We start from the raw sequence: 17003 nt of genomic DNA on the forward strand, positions 1-17003 counted from the left end.
GGTTTTAAAATGTCATGACACAATCGCAATATTTTTTGGCATCACTCTTAGCAATACGTGTTTGGATACAAAGTGTCTCAAACCATGGCATCGAGTATACACGTGCAAGGCTAGTCATATATCCAAAAACTTTATGTTGGAGTGAAGTTTCAAATACTCCAAAAATATCATGGTATCTACAAAACTATGGTATTCAAAATAGAGTTTTGTACCATATAGCCAAACAATTTTTGTCAAAAACATTATGGTATTCTTTGATACCATGGTTTTATCTCAAAACTTCAAAAACACTTTACTAACAAACACCTCCTTAGTTGCTTCATTTCAAGCAGGGGAGTAAGCCTTCCCTTGTTTAAACTTCTCCGGGTCTCGAGTTCCTTCCAATTGACCGATGAGGACGAGTGTCCTAGACCGCCGCTATACCCTCTTATGAACGCTCAAGCTCCTAGAGGCGGGAGACTGATTTGTGTCGATGCGGCGGGGCACCAAGGAGACAGCAAGGGTCTGTGCTCATTCATGATGGATCATCTCCCAGTAGTGCTCGTCTCTCTCTCTAAAACATAGTAATAAAGTTATGCGACATATGGTCCATGCCAAGTTTGTGGAAAGAGAGAAGCAACGTATCAGCACTAGCACCTCATTAAAGCGATGACTGTAGCACAACGAGATACACACACACAGAGAGAGAGAGAGAGAGAGAGAGAGAGAGAGAGAGAGAGAGAGAGAGAGAGAGAGAGAGAGAGAGAGAGAGGCTAATGCTATGCTATATGCTACGTGTATAAATCAGGGCAAGAGTGGTCGCTCCCCCGGTGGTGGACTGGTGGCCTGGCCTCACAAGTCACAACCGGCTGATAGCAGCAGAGCGATCAAAAGTGAAGCTAACAAGCGAGAAAAGGAAACACCTACTTCTCTCGTCTAGCCACTTCCATCCGTCTCTAGATTCTAGTCGCCCTTCAACACTAGCTAGCCTGAAATCAAGTGCAGGCTCGCCAGCTGTGGCCACTGAGAAGTGACGGAAGGAAGACAAGCAGCTCGCCGGCCGGCCGGGCGCCCCGTGTGCCCCCGTTCTACGAGGGTTGAAGTGAAGCTTCGTAGTACGTAGTACTCCATATAGCAGCTGAGCTCCCACTTCGGAGCTCCATCCATCGTTAGCTCCCGCTGCTGCTAGCTGGTTCGAGGCCTCCTCAAGCAGCTTCTTCGTTTCTGCTGTCTGCAATGGAGGAGCAGCTCAGCCCGCTGGCCGTGACGCACCTGCTCCAGCACACGCTGCGCAGCCTCTGCGGCCACGACGACGCGCAGTGGGTGTACGCCGTCTTCTGGCGGATCCTCCCCAGAAACTACCCGCCCCCAAAGTGAGTCGCCGTTCGTTCGACATGCATGCGCGCGACCTTCGTTCGGTGTCCTTGTCGTCGTCCATCCCTGACGCGCTCCGGCGCTGCGTCTAGTAGTCTGGTCTGGTTCGGCGGCCACGGCCTTCTGGGTCGTTGCTGGTGCTGATTAAATTGTTTATCCGGCCGCTGTTCAGATGGGATCTCCAGGGCGGCATATACGACCGGACAAGAGGGAACAGGAGGAACTGGTACCACCTGCTAGCTCATGCTTATTCCTCTCTTCAATTTCTTATGGATTTGTGTTTGTCTGTACGTGATTCCTGGGTCGCAAAACCAAATCAAATTATCTGTGCCCAGGATCCTGGCATGGGAGGATGGATTCTGCAACTTCGCAGCCTCTGCCTGTGACCACGAGGGCGCAGCTGCTCCTGCCGCCGCCGCCGCCTCCTCCTCCTACACGGCGGAGTGTGCTGCTGCCGGGCAGGAGGCCGCCAAGGGCCTGCAGCCTGAGCTCTTCTTCAAGATGTCCCACGACATCTACAACTACGGTGAAGGGTACGTATTTAGCAGTAAATAACACTACAGTGGTTTACTAGTAGAGGACTACTGGTCAACCATCATATCGCGCGCGGTCCCGTTGCCTGGTGATGTGCTTGTGTGCTTTGCGTTATTGCAGGTTGATAGGGAAAGTGGCAGCCGACCACAGCCACAAGTGGGTGTTCCAGGAGGCCCAGGAGCACGAGATCAACCTCATCTCCTCCTGGAGCAACCCTGCCGACTCTGTAAGCGTCTGCGTCTCTCTCTCGACCCCAACAGATTACTCCCAAAGCCTCAATCGCAACACTAGCGACGACACACTCACTCTAGCGCTTTTGTTTGCACTTCGCAGCATCCGAGGACATGGGAGGCTCAGTTCAAGTCTGGCATCAAGGTAGAGCCGGCCGAGCTGGAGTCTCCATTTGCGTGACTGAAAAAGCTCCGCACTGCACGCATGACACCAAAGCTGACCGTGCACTTCTTTCATCGTTCCCTCTTGCAGACCATCGCTCTGATCGCCGTCAGAGAAGGCGTCGTGCAGCTTGGCTCCATGAAGAAGGTACACCCCGCCGACACTGTTCTACGCCCACTCCACTCAGCCACTGCACTGCAGCTAGCGTGACTTGGTGGTGCGTGCATGCATGATTTCTCGCCTCGCGTGCATGCACGCACGACAAGACGTACACACTAATGTGTACCTGCGTTGTACGACATCGTGCGGCGTGTGTGTTGCTGCGTGTGCTGCTGTTTGACGAATTGCTGCGCGTGCATGTTTTGCTCGCTGCGCCGTATACGTACGCGCGCGCGCAGGTGGCGGAGGACCTGAGCTACGTGGTGATGCTGCGCCGGAAGTTCGGCTACCTGGAGAGCATCCCGGGGGTGCTGCTGCCGCACCCGTCGTCGGCCGCGTTCCCGGCGGGCGCCATCGCTGGCCCCGCCGCCGCAGACGCGGCCTGCAGCTGGCCGCCTGGACTCGTCATGCCGCCGCCGGTGGAGCTCTACGACCCCTACGCCCAGTCAGCGGCCGCGGCGGCGCAGATGCACATCGTACCGTCGATGAGCAGCCTGGAGGCGCTGCTGTCGAAGCTGCCGTCGGTCGACCCTGCGGCGGCCGCGATGGCCAGCAAAGAGGAGATGGACGCCGTGGAGCACGGCGAGCGCCACGGCATGGCCGACGTAGTGGCCGCAGGGAGCGGCGGCGAGAGCACCAGCGTTGCTGCCGCCGCCGCAGTATCTTACTACGTGAACGTGGCCAAGCCCAGCGAGGGATTCTAGTCCGTCTCCGACTCTCCGTCTCAAGTTGGTGCACGTACGTACGCATGCGCCTAGCTAGTGGGCGTGGTAGTTGCGACGTCTCTTTCCTGGAGCGCGCCGCGCTGCAGCATGATTACTCTACATGGAACCAATCATGTGTCGTGCTCTGTACTACGTGTCCTTGGAGTAGCCGTACCTCGACGTACGTACGTACGTGCGTGTACTGTACCCGATCAATTGGTCGTTAGATAAGGTCGGTCGACAGAGGCACGTACGTAGCTAGCTTGTAGTACATTCAGTGTGGTCGATCGGTATATATATTGAATGTTGTATGTATGCGTTCTGTGATGCAGTGCTAGCATCACCTAATCAAAAGACATGGCATGCACTCTACTACAATTAGTCTTAAGTGAACAGCAGGCCATGGACCTAAGGTCACTATGGTCAGCACTCAGCAGCTGCCGCAAAACTGTTGCGCACGTAACGAATCTCGTGAATTGTTGATTGCTGTGTTCCTGCGCCTGCCTCATTGAAAGATTGCACCGTGCCGTGCGTGCATGTCCTCCGATCCGCTGACATCGTTTTCCTGACCGCTGTTCATGTGCCGCCCACACCACGCATGGGAACGTGGCAGCCGCACGGGAACTCTGGAACGCCGAGCACAGTACTCCTTGTCGATGCCGAACGACCGTCGGTCCCCGCCGGCCGCCTGCCTGCCGATCCCCGCCGGGTCCGGGGCGTACGGCTGTTCCGTTCCGTGACGAGATCAACAGGGGTTGCAACGAGGACGGTCGGGGGGGCAGCTCGTTCGCTGTTGCCGTTTCTTTCAACGGAGCCGTACGGTACCCTCGCCGGCGTCTCAATCCTGTCTCCCGCCGCGGTCCCCGCCTCGTCGTCCGCATGCTCCTGCATCCCTGATAGACAGATCGTCCGCCTCAACTCACGAGCTCGTGCACGGATCGCATCGCGCGGCGCTATCGGCGGATGAGCCCCGAGAGGATTTGGGAAACGTGACACGCACACACGACTGAGAGCGAATTGCGAAGGATCTCAGGCCATGAGGGATTGGATGGGACACATTCATCAGGTCGTCTCTCCCTACGCATGTGCGCAACAGCGCGCGCGTAGTACCTCCCGCGCGGCGCGGCCGCGGTGCTCATGCAGTCAGTCATGCACCGCCGACCTCCGGCCCGGCCGGTATGAGCCAAGGTGGCCGTGTTTCTGGACGATGGAGCTCGCCGCGCTGCCGGATATACTGCCGGTTTGACCCGACGAACACACGTGCGCCAGCTGCTCACTCGGATAAACGGACGCGAAGGTTGGTGGTCAACAGAGTGTAGTCTAAAATAGAGATGGTATAGGAAGGTCGATGGAGGGAGATAACTTGGTTGCACCGGAATAAACGCCTCCCGCATCCTCTGAACCCAACCTTGACGTGTGTCGGTACCCTGAAACTAAGGTATCCCTTACTACTATATAAAGACATAGCTATCACTTAGTCGCATGGTAAAGGTGTTGTATGTGGGACCAGACCATGACTCGCCCCAGTCTCAGGCGACTATTCTGGGTCCACAGCAGTGCCCGACTCCACCACATGGGCGGGTCCGAAGCCGCCACGTGTCCAGAAAAGGTGATATACTCTAAAGCATCAACAATAAGTCCGGACCCCCACGGGAGAGCACCAGACCCCTGGATATACAGTCTGGACCCCCCAAGGTTGGTCCAGGACCTCCACGTGTGCAAGCCGGACCCCTGGAATGGGATCCGGACCCTCCCGTATGGGGTCCGGGCCGTCCACAATGGGGTCCCACGGTCTCAGGACAGAACATACACGAGCCTTGAACAGGACCCAGGCGGGGTCCGGTACCGACACGCGCGTGTCCAGACTAGTCTGGTGCGGACCTGTCCGCATACATTTCTGCTCCCCGCCCAGGCGGAGACCCAATGCTGCCACGTGGCCTAGCTACTGTATGTGACGTAAACCAACGGGCGGAGCCTGATGTAAGGCCTCCGGGTTACGCGGCCTCTGCATTTATTGAGGGTAAGGCGCGTCGCCTGTCCATTCCACTGGCAGGCGGTGTGTCGCCTCTGCATTTAATGAGACCTGTCCATTCCGCTGGCAGGCGGCGACCTGTCCATTCCACTGGCAGGTGGCGACCTGTCCATCCTGCAGGCGACGTGCCCGTCCATTCCACTGGCAGGCGGCACGCCCATACTGTCGCGTGCACTACGCTCATTATTACTCGCACGTTACCAAGGAAGCAGCCGCCGCGTATCAATACTGCGTGGACTGCGGACATCATATGGCGCCCAGAGATTGCTCAGACGTTACTTGCATTAGTTACTCCTATAATATATTCCTTCCATTATGCTCCTGGGCCCACATGTCGGAGCTCAGCATCCTTGTATGTGCCTCCCTTGAGCTATAAAAGGGAAGGCACACAACGTTACAAAACAGACTCTCAGACCCAACTCAGGCTCACAAGCTCTCAGACATTCTCAAACTACATACACACAGTGGAGTAGGGTTTTACGCTCCGGCGGTCTGAACCATTCTAAACTCTCGTGTCCTCTTGTGTTCATCCACCAATCCACATAACAGACAAACCACTAAGGCCCCTCCTTATCTTAGGATTTAGGGCGGGTGCATTCCGCCACTCGACCGAAGAATTTCCTCTCCGACAACGTGCTTGCCAGCGACCTGCCCCATAAGACTATCCCTAACATATTACTTATTTACATATCTATATTCAAACTCCACTTTGTGAACAGTGTAATCTACCCATGCAAAACAATGCTTTTAGATATACTATGAGTATACTGTTGTAGACGGTCTAAGGATATGTATAAGTATGAGAACATGGATCGATTTTCCAAGCATTAGAGGCAGCTAAAATATTGCACCATACAAGCTAAGTGTCTGTATCATAAATGCAGTTAAAACACAATATGTATAAATAATTGTGTAGAGGCAAGTTTTCACCCAAAAGAACATCTCTTATATATTTTTTAATTAGCCGTCTAAAGCCCCCTCAAAAGACCCTATATTAAGACAGTTTGGAAACCTAAATCTTCACCATTTGTTCAGTCTTAATTTTCACCAAAATCTCCGGGAATCCAAAAAAGATTTAAGTTTTTATACTAGCTCTTACATGTAGTTGTACATGCCCTTATCGGGCAGGCTGCGCCGTGCATGTCAAGGTCGGGTTCAGGGGATGCGGGATGTGTTTACGTTCCGGTGTGGCCTGGGTCTTGTTGGGCACGAGATTTTTTTGAAAGGAGCATATTATTACTCTGCTTTTAAGAAAGCATATAAGAGATCCACACGGAGCAGACACACTAGAGTTGAGAGAGAAAAAACCAAAGGAAAAGAACACCAGCGCACACAGGCGCACACTCTCTACCAACCTCCAATCCACGAACTACCACTCCAGAAAGCGCCTGCTTCAGATGGCCCCAATGTCTGGCACCTCACCACACGCTTGCTGGGAGCTGCTCAGCCATTACTTACAAGGGGTTGATCTAGCACCTCACCATCTCTTGCTCGTTCGGCTTGAGCAGGGAATCCCAGGACTACATAAAGAATATGGAGTTATACAAGATCACAGTACGATTGTTAGGAAACATCTTCTCGATCACCATCCTGTTACGATTACACCACATGGCCCAAAAAGACCTATAAACAAGAATAGGTGAATAGTTCGCCCACCCTTGAGCTGAGACTGCCCGCAGCGCCGCACCCTACCCGTCCCCTACCCTAATACTGTTCATGCTGTAGAGGCTACAGTTTTTCCCTATCTCCCGCAGCGGCGAGCGCTACACTCTCCCCTTCCTCGCCGCACTCTTCTCTCTCACGCCACATGCAGGGGATGACTGTAGCCGCCCCCTCGCCTCCTTCGCGCGGACGGAGCCGACCGCGGAAGACAACGGAAACTTCCCGCTCCACCTCGCTTCGCCTCGAACCGTCCGCGGAAGGGAGATTTTGCGCGGCGACGCGGCGACGGATCTCCCGTCGGGCTGTGGAGTCGGCCCCGGCCCCGCTCAGTTGCGCAGAAGACGAACTCGACTTCGTGACCACGCAGTTCCGTTCGTGACCGAAGACAAAGCGGGGTCAAATCCGCTTCGCACGATGTACCCCGCGACCGATTCGTTGCCTTCCGTATCCGACCTTGGACGGCTCCATCAGATCCACACGGAGACGCTTCGATTCGGCGTGTTGCGGCCGAGATCTCCCCTTCTTAAGGTAATACCTTGTTCAACCTCGTCAAATCAATACTTATTTGACGATTGATTTCGAACAGCACTCGTTTTTTTCTTCGATTCGCCGTCTACCGGGCGAGATCCTCCCATGTTGAGGTATACCATCTTGTACCCCGTCATATGAATACTTCATTCAACAATGATTTAGAACACCAATGGTTTTGTTCAAAAATCCTAGTTTATTTTCCCCAGCCCTTACGACTTTACCAGATCCACACTTGTAGTTTAAGCTGTCAACTTGTTACATTGTTCATCCTCCGATTTAGCTACCTGGTGGAACAAACTTTGTACCCTTCTTTGGGTTTAGGGTTTCTAGGAGATGCAGACGCCCCATCCAATTTTTGAGCTCACCCTTAGTTGCCAATGCAAGCAAGGTTTGCAACCTCCTATCCTAACATTAGCCATGCCAGTGTACTGCATTTGCCCAGTGATGTTCAATCCACTGAAGCAGATATTTATTAAGTGAACAACTTGTATTTCTGGCGTTTATGTCCAATGTTACCATTTCATAGCATTGTAGTCTTGACCAATATATGTCATTGGACTGACAACCAGATTAGTTCACAAATTTATTGTTCAGTCAAATGCATGGAATACACGTATTTTCATGAATTGTTCAGTACAATTCATGACATGTTCATTTACCTTTGCCTATGATTATCTGCCTCATCATGTGTGTGCCTGAACATGTGTTTGACCCACAAACATATGTAAATGTTCAAGACTTCAACTTGTGTTTCATTCATAACACATGTACCTGCCAACAAATATTTAAGTGGTACTGACAAATTTATTGTTTTCATGTGTCTGTTTGGTTTATGCATCGACCTGTACAAGTCATATGTCATCTTCATTTTACTTCGTCAGTAAATTATGGACATTTACATGTTTTTCATACGCCTTAAGATTCATTTGCATGTTTTGTTTGTTCATCATTATGATATATTAATGTTAGCGCATTTCACTACTTTGCAAGCTCTGTTACATACAGTTCCCTTATATTTGATACAAGTTTGTAATGCTGTTGCTTTTTTATGAATCCATGCCGGTGCATACAATTTTGTAGGCACTATTTTGTGGGAACTTTATTCATTCCTTGAATGCTTCTGCTTTTTATGGGTTTGCACATGTTACTTCATATATGAAATGTTTGCAGCGCTTTTGATCATGGCATCCTCGACAGAAGATAAGATGAAGGGTTTGTTGAAAGTCCTTGTAGACTGTGCAGAGGATGCCACAAAATCCCTGGGGGGGGGGTTAGTTGATCATGCACTAGACCACATGCATGATGAAGAGATCCTAGCTAGGACATTGTTAGCCATGAAAGAAAAACTAGAGTTGCTTCAGCAGGATGCCTTAGAGGCAAAAGTCCAAGCCTTTCCAGAAATAGCTAAGTACGAGTGGGATGACATGATTGTTGAACCTCCCTCTCCGTCACCCCCTCCAACAGTTACTGATCCTTCTGTTGAAGAAGAGGAGTTCTACTGCCCCGACGTCAGTGACGAATGGTACTTCAGTGATTCGGATAGGTCTACCCGAAATAGCCGAATTTTTTGTATTTTGGTCCTTCATCGAAAAAAAATTAACGTTTGGACCTTAGAAAATTTTATTGTCATTTTTGGACCCTTTACTCGGCGCCATAGCCTATGGCGCCGAGGTACACAGCTCGGCGCCATAGGCTATGGCGCCGAGGTACGTGCTACGTTGGCACAAACGGATGTCGTGGCGCCGACGTGGTACCGAGCTCGGCGCCATAGATCTTGGCGCCGAGCTCTATTTTGTACAGAAACCGTGTCTAGCTCACTTGGTAAAATACAAGGCTCTTAACCTTGTGGTCGTGGGTTCAAGCCCCACAGTGTGTGTTTTTTAATACTTTTTGTCTTTGTCACTTATTTGTTTTTTTGTTGTCCATATTTTTCGTTTATGTCGCTGATTTGTCCGTTCAGATTTATTTGTCATTCAGTTTTTTTTTGTGACTGATTTGTTTATTCGTCCAAAATTTTTTTATCCGGCGAGCACAGCGGCTGTGTGCCACAGTGCTCACAAGCCGTCAACTTCTCCCCTTGTTTGCTCAGCTAACCACAATAAAAATCAAATGAGAACACTCTTACTTCAATCGTGATCAAATAAAAATATTATATTTTCATTGAGTTCTTTTGAACAAAAATTCTAAATACATAATAACATATTCCAAGGAAAAACAAGCACACATATTCATCTTTTTTCCTTTGCACTAAATAAAAGTATACTCCATTATATACTTCTCTCATGGATGATAATTTTAGAATTTACTGCATAAATTATGCCACTAGATGATACCTAATTCTATTCCCTCCATTTACCATAACGTTTTTCAAGTGGACAAAATACTTTGTGAGCTTATATCTCTGTGTAGGGGGACTGTACAGTCCCTCACTTTTTTGTTGCAATTATCCTCTGCTTGTACCGCGCGCATGCATAGCTGTGCTCTCAGAAAGATAGAGAAAATATATATAGAGAAGAGAAATAAACAAAAAGTATAGGAATAATGGAGCTGCATTCATGCTGGCCTCACCTTGTTACTTCCACCGTGAATAAATAAATCAGTCATAATAACAAAAATCTGGACAAAAAAGACAAAAAGTATTAAAAAACATCCACCGTGGGGCTCGAACCCACAACCACAAGGTTAGAAGCTTTGCTCTCTACCAACTAAGCTAAACGAGTTTTGTGATTGTAACCAAGAGCTCGGCGCCAAGATCTATGGCGCCGAGCTCGGTACCACGTCGGCGCCACGACATCCGTTTGTGCCAACGTAGCATGTACCTCGGCGCCATAGCCTATGGCGCCGAGCTGTGTTACCTCGGCGCCATAGGCTATGGCGCCGAGTAAAGGGTCCAAAAATGACATTAAAATTTTCTAAGGTCCAAACGTTAATTTTTTTTCGATGAAGGACCGAAGTACAAAAAATTCGGCCGAAATAGCTACTGGAATTTGTATTAGGTACATGTATTCCAGTGTTAGGTACATGACATGCTTTTGAACTACCATATGTCATGTATGTCTAAGTCTAAGTGGTACCCAGGGACATTAAGTACCAACTATGATGTAAGGAATTGTGTAGTGTGTGAACTATGTTCAGTACTATTTGTTATTATGTCCATGGTTTCCTACTGAAACCGTGAATGGGACCCTCTTATTTTGACTGTGGTCAGTTAAATGGTTCTTATATACTTCATTTGTTCAACTGCTTCTGTACATTTCAATAAGTTTAGAGCATATAACTAAATTTGTCCCATCTCCACAATTACTAGAATGGACCCAGCAAACAATGCCACTTCATCGCAGCCCATGTCAAATGCCTCAAGTGGCCAGCAGTTTCCTCCTCCACACCCTATGTGGCCTACGGGTTACATGCAGCAGAGTGGTATGGATTGTAACTTTATGGGAAACCTCAGTTTTCCAAACCCTGCTCAAGGTCCGACAACAATGTGGGCGCCCATGCAGACAGGAAATACTACTTCGCAATCTAACATGATTCCGGCCTCACAATCAGCAATGTACTGGAATCATTACTTGAACTTTGTGAGGAATCCTCTTGGGTCTGCTGAAGGCAATCCTTTTCCTGACTCCATTCCACCTTCCAATACTAGTACACCATTGCAGGGTTCCAATACTATACCTTCATTACCTGTGAACTTGGACTCAGATGCTGAACACAGTGTTCACGACATCAACAGTCCACAAAAGAATGCACCTCCTCTGCAGAAACATAAGAAGTCTAAGGAACAAAACTTTACTGGACCTGAAGATCTTCTCCTTTGCACAACCTGGTTGCAAATAAGCAGTGACCCTGTTGTGCACACTGGCCAACGTAGGAAGGGGCTTTGGGCTCGAATTGAAAAAAGGTACAACGAACAGAGGGGCAAGTTTCCTTGTAGAGTTAACAGAGCCCTTAGCAGCAGATGGGACAAGATTAGAGCAGATGTTAGTAAGTTCTCTGGCTACTACTCAAGAGTTCTAAGGGAGAAACAAAGTGGCCTAACTGATGACGACAAGGTAACCCTTTTTACACACATTAGTATCCATGTTAATATGACACTGTACATGATGCCACATTATTGTAATCAAACAACAATTTGTACAGACATCGAAGGCGGCAACATTGTTTGCACACGAGGAGAACAAACCTTTCCATTACATGCATTGCTGGCACCAACTGAAGGGCGAACCCAAATGGGAGAGCATCTGTAGTGGACATTCGTTCTGAGGAATGAATGCAAATCCAATTGGATCTCCAGGTACTCCATCTGAACATGGAAATGAAACTGATAGTGCATCTGCTGGTTTGACAGGTAAACGATCGTGTGGTCGTGATTACAGTAAATCAGAGAGAAAGAAATCAGGTTCTTGTTCATCTCCTGAATACCTTAGCCGTTTGCAAGAAATAACTGAAAAACAAATTCAGAGGTCCATAGAGAAGGGGGAAAAGAAAGAAAAGTGCTCCGAAGAAGACAGGGAAATAGAGAAACAGAGGTTGCAATTGGAAGCAGAAAAGGTAATCATTCGAAAAAGGGAATTGAAACTTGAAGAACTGGCTTCGGCCGAAAAGAGATTGGAAAGGCTTGAGGCAACAAATGAAGAAGATGTGGATCCAGAAGTATGGATTATGATGAAAGAACAAAAAAAAGTTGCAACAATTCATATTTAGGTTTGAGTAAACGCTGTGTTCGGTGCCTGAAAACTTGAGGTTGAGAACGATCCCGGTTTGCGTTATTTGTTTAAGTTTTGACAAATCTGTTTGTGAAACCATTATATTCTTGTTGGAACTGAAAGGGAATTAGGCTTACACCTAGTTCCTAAATAATTTTGGTGGTTGAATTGCCCAACACAAATAATTGGACTAACTAGTTTGCTCCAGTGTATAAGTTATACAGGTGACAAAGGTTCACACTTAGCCAATAAAAAGACCAAGTATTGGGTTCAACAAAAAAGCAAAGGGACAACCGAAGGCACCTCTGGTCTGGCGCACCGGACATGTCCGGTGCACCAGAGGACTCCAGCGTGAACTCGTCGCCTTCGGGAAAATCCTGAGGCAACTCCACTATAATTCACCGGACTGTCCGGTGCTCCAAGGAAGAGCGGCCTCATGAACTCGCCTGCTTCGGGAAACTGTAACGGCTGCTCCGCTATAATTCACCGGACATGTCCGGTGTACACCGGACTGTCCGGTGTAACTGCGGGGAAACGACTACTTCGCGCCAACGGTCACCTGCAACGACATTTAGTGCGCGCCAGAGCGCGCAGAAGTCAGACACGCGCATGCTGGCGCACCGGACACTCTAAAGTACCTGTCCGGTCCGCCACCGGACATCCAGGCGGGCCCAGAAGACAGTGCTCCAACGGTCGAATCCCAACGGGTTTGGTGACGTGGCTGGCGCACCGGACATGTCCGGTGTACACCGGACTGTCTGGTGCACCATGCGACAGTCAGCCCCACCAACCGGCTAGTTTGGTGGTTGGGGCTATAAATACCCCTAACCACCCACCATTCATTGTATCCAAGTTTTCCACTTCTCAACCACTTACAAGAGCTAGGCATTCAATTCTAGACACACCAAAGAGATCAAATCCTCTCCAATTCCACACAAGGCTTTAGTGATTAGCGAGAGAGATTTGTCGTGTTCTTTTGAGCTCTTGCGCTTGGATTGCTTCTTTTCTTTCTCACTTGTTCTTGTGATCAAAACTCCATTGTAATCAAGGCAAGATGCACCAATTGTGTGGTGGCCCTTGCGGGGAAGTTTTGTTCCCGGCTTTGATTTGAGAAGAGAAGCTCACTCGGTCAGAAGGACCGTTTGAAAGAGGGAAAGGGTTGAAAGAGACCCGGTCTTTGTGACCACCTCAACGGGGAGTAGGTTTGCAAGAACCAAACCTCGGTAAAACAAATCCACTTGTCACACTTCTCATTTGCTTGCGATTTGTTTTCATCCTCTCTTGCGGACTCGATTATATTACTAACGCTAACTCGGCTTGTAGTTTTGTTTATATTTGTAAATTTCAGTTTCGCCCTATTCACCCCCCCTCTAGGCGACTATCAATTGGTATCGGAGCCCGGTGCTTCATTAGAGCCTAACCGCTCGAAGTGATGTCGGGAGATTGTTGGAGCGAAGGCAGAAACGCCACCCTTCGCTCGAAGTCTCCGCTGCTTAGCCGCTGCTCTGACAGACAAAGCAGGCAGGGACACCCTTCGCTTGATCGGCACCAGACGAAGACCGGCGACGAAGGCATCCCACAGTGCGGCCTCGTCCAGCTCAGAGACCCACGTGTGATCCGGCCCATTGTAACGGGCCCTGCGTGGCCGTCGCGTGTTACGGGCCTAATTTGTAAAGGCATCCCTGTAATTACAGTCTGTAACCCTGCTTTATGGGAATATTCTGGGGATAGCCTAGGTAGCTGAGGGCACATGCGTCCTTAACACAAGGCGCTGGGCGCTCAGGTACCTATAAATACCCCCGCACAGTGCCCGTGAGAGGCCTGGTTAATAGAGCTATTTGCCATCTCACGCGTAACCCTACTGTCCACACTGTCCACTCCTGTTGGCTTTCTTGCGACTGATAGCAAGTTCCAACATTTGGCGCCCACCGTTCATGCTACGACAAAACCACCCGCGATGGCACCCAAGAGAGCTAACCCGAAGGCTGACGAGGCTGCGAAGGCAGCACTGCTTGCCGCAAGAAAGGGCAAGGCCCTCGTCCTCACCCAATCCACCCACCAAGAGCCCACTGAAGACAATGTTCCCCGCACCTGCGAAGACGACACCTTCCGCACCTGCGGGCCCGAAGGACAATCGCAGCCGCCCCCAGGCTTCGCCCCACTGGAAGGCGCGGATCTCACCGAGGACGGCGAAGTCCTCGGCGTCTCAACAGAAGAACAGCTATAGCTACGCGCCCTGCGCCTCAAGAACCGCAATCTCCAGAGGCAGAAAGAGATACTGGAGGCCAAGCGCCAGCGTGTGTCCGCACTAGCCAAGGTGCGGCAAATGATACACGACGAGGAGCAGAAGGCCCAAGACCTCGAGCGCGAGATCGCGCTGATGTAGCGCGAAGGCCACCTCGGTCTACAGCAAGAGCCACCCCTCCAGCAGCGCGCACAACCGGAAGACACGCGCGAAGGCCACCTCGGCCTGCAGCATGGCCCACCCCTGCAACACCGAGCGCAGCCGGAGAACCCGTGTTTCCCCCAGCATGACTACACCTTCCAGCACGGCGCACCATTCCAAGGGGTCAACTACCTCGACGAGCGAAGTCCCCTGGCGCCACACCTGCAAGTGACGCCTTGGCCAGCTAACTTCCGAGCAGGGACCTATCCCAAGTACAACGGCAGCACCGACCCGGCGCAATACATAATGAGTTATCAGGTCGCCGTTGCATCCGCCGGAGGGGACGACGCCACAATGGCGAAGTCTTTCATCATCGCCCTAGAGGGCCCAGCACTCACCTGGTTCACCAGATTGCCTCCGTTGTCCATTGATTCATGGAGAAGTCTCAGGGACAAGTTCCTGCTCAACTTCCAAGGGTACCGCCCAGACACCGACGCCTTGGCCGAGCTCTCGCTTTGCAAGCAGCTGGAAAAGGAGACTCTGCGGGAGTATTACTGCAAATTCTTAACACTCAAGTCACAGCTGCCCTCCGTCGATGATCAGATCGCTATCCACTACGCCATCAGTGGCCTTCGTGCTGGCGTCCTCTACAGTCATTGTATCAGAGATCCACCCAAAAACCTCCAGGAGCTATATCAGCTCTTTGAAAAATATGCCAAATCCGAAGAGCTCCACCAGCGCAAGGTTGAGTCACAGCGGAAGCCCAAAGATGCCCCGCAGTCCAGCCGCACATGGACGAGGACTCCGCAGCCAGACTCCAGTCGAGACGGCCGCAGTCAGCAGCAAGTGCACAACATCGCCAACCAGCATCCCGCTGCTGACCCCCCTCGCCGCCAGGAATATCCCCCCCAAGGCCGCAGAAATGGAACTCGTGGCAGGGGCCGAGGGCGCGCACAGCCGCCGCGCCGATTCTACTGCCTTTTTCACGGCGAAGACTGCGCCCACCAAACCAAAGACTGCCCCGAAACGAAGGCCACCAGAGACAGAATGGCACGGGCGCAGCCAGCCGACAACCCCAGAATTGCCGCGCACAACTACCAGCAACCCCCTCCACCATATATCCACGCCCCCGCTCCGCATCCACCGCACCACGCTTACCAACATCATCAGGAAGTACAAATCGTACCTCCTCCGCCCCCACCTCCACACCAGCAACATCAAAACATCCCCCATGCCCCAAAGCAGGAAGACTTCGCCGATCAACCATATCGCGGAGTCATTCACATGATAACAGGGGGGTCAAGCACTGACTTCGACACCAAGCGGCAGAAGCGGGACCACTACCGCAGCATCAACCATGTCGCCGTCACTGGCCCAGTCGTGCAGACAAAGTGGTCCCACATACCGCTAACCTTCGACGCACGAGACGTCGACCTACGCAGCGCCCCCCACATCGACGCCATGGTCATCAATTGCAGCGTGGCAGGCTGGGACTTACACAAAGTCCTAGTCGACAACGGCAGTCAGGCGGACATCATCTTCCTCCACGCCTTCGACCGCATGGGTATAAGCCACAGCCTGCTCAAGCCTTCGGACAACCCGTTGTATGGCTTCGGCGGCAAGGGCACCTTTCCCGTTGGCAAAATAGAGTTGTCCCTCTCCTTCGGTGTAGCACCCAATGCCCGAAGCGAGCAAGTAACCTTCGACATTGTCGACATGGTATATCCATACAACGCCATCATGGGCCGGGGCTCCATCAATAAGTTCGAAGCTGCCATCCACGAACTGTACCTATGTATGAAGATACCAGGCCAGCTAGGCGCTATTACGATCCACGGCAACCAGCAGACGGCGCGCAACATAGAGCGGGACTTCGTGCCTGGTCAGAGGAACGTGCACTGTCTCACGACCCAGCGCGAGGTCCCTGCGCCCGCCAGCCCAACCAATAAGCAGCATGACAAAGCACAGTTGCAGAGCCAAGACGGGACCAAGACTGTCCCCCTCGATCAGGCCATGCCCAAGCAGACAGTCACTGTCAGCGAAGACCTTACCTCACATGAAGAAGAGAAACTTCTCTGCTGCCTAGCCAAGAATAAAGATGTCTTCGCCTGGTCGGAGTCAGCCGATCCATAATTGAGCACAGCTTGGGAATTGACCCTTCGGTGCGACTAAAAAAGCAAAGGCTTCGCAAAATGTCCGACGAAAAGACAGAGGCCGCCAAGGCGGAGGTGCACCGCCTCCTAGAAGCTAAATTCATCGAGCCAGTGGCTTACCCCACGTGGCTCTCCAATGTCGTAATGGTGCAGAAAAAAAGCGGGAAATGGCGAATGTGCATAGACTTCACCAGTCTCAATAAGGCATGCCCAAAGGACAATTTCCCGCTGCCGCGGATCGACAAAATAGTCGATAGCGCGGCCGGATGCAAGGTCATGTAACTCCTCGACTGCTTCTCCGGCTATCACCAGATATACATGAAGGAGGAAGACAAGGCTAGCACCAGCTTTATAACACCCTTCGGCACTTATTGCTTCATCAGAATGCCG

General features: G+C 50.9%; 1 protein-coding gene across 1 annotated transcript; it reads left to right on the top strand.

The window, feature by feature from the left end:
- Positions 1-830: 830 nt before the first annotated feature.
- LOC100384705 (uncharacterized) lies at positions 831-3515 on the top strand. Its single transcript, NM_001366873.1, has 7 exons — positions 831-1352; positions 1526-1579; positions 1689-1886; positions 2008-2113; positions 2221-2262; positions 2371-2427; positions 2679-3515. Exons 1-7 carry the CDS (start codon positions 1216-1218, stop codon positions 3141-3143), a joined length of 1059 nt encoding a protein of 352 aa, NP_001353802.1. The 5' UTR covers positions 831-1215; the 3' UTR covers positions 3144-3515.
- Positions 3516-17003: the final 13488 nt, after the last annotated feature.

Source organism: Zea mays, chromosome 5 (genome assembly GCF_902167145.1).
Source record: "Zea mays cultivar B73 chromosome 5, Zm-B73-REFERENCE-NAM-5.0, whole genome shotgun sequence".
Lineage (NCBI taxonomy): Eukaryota > Viridiplantae > Streptophyta > Magnoliopsida > Poales > Poaceae > Zea > Zea mays.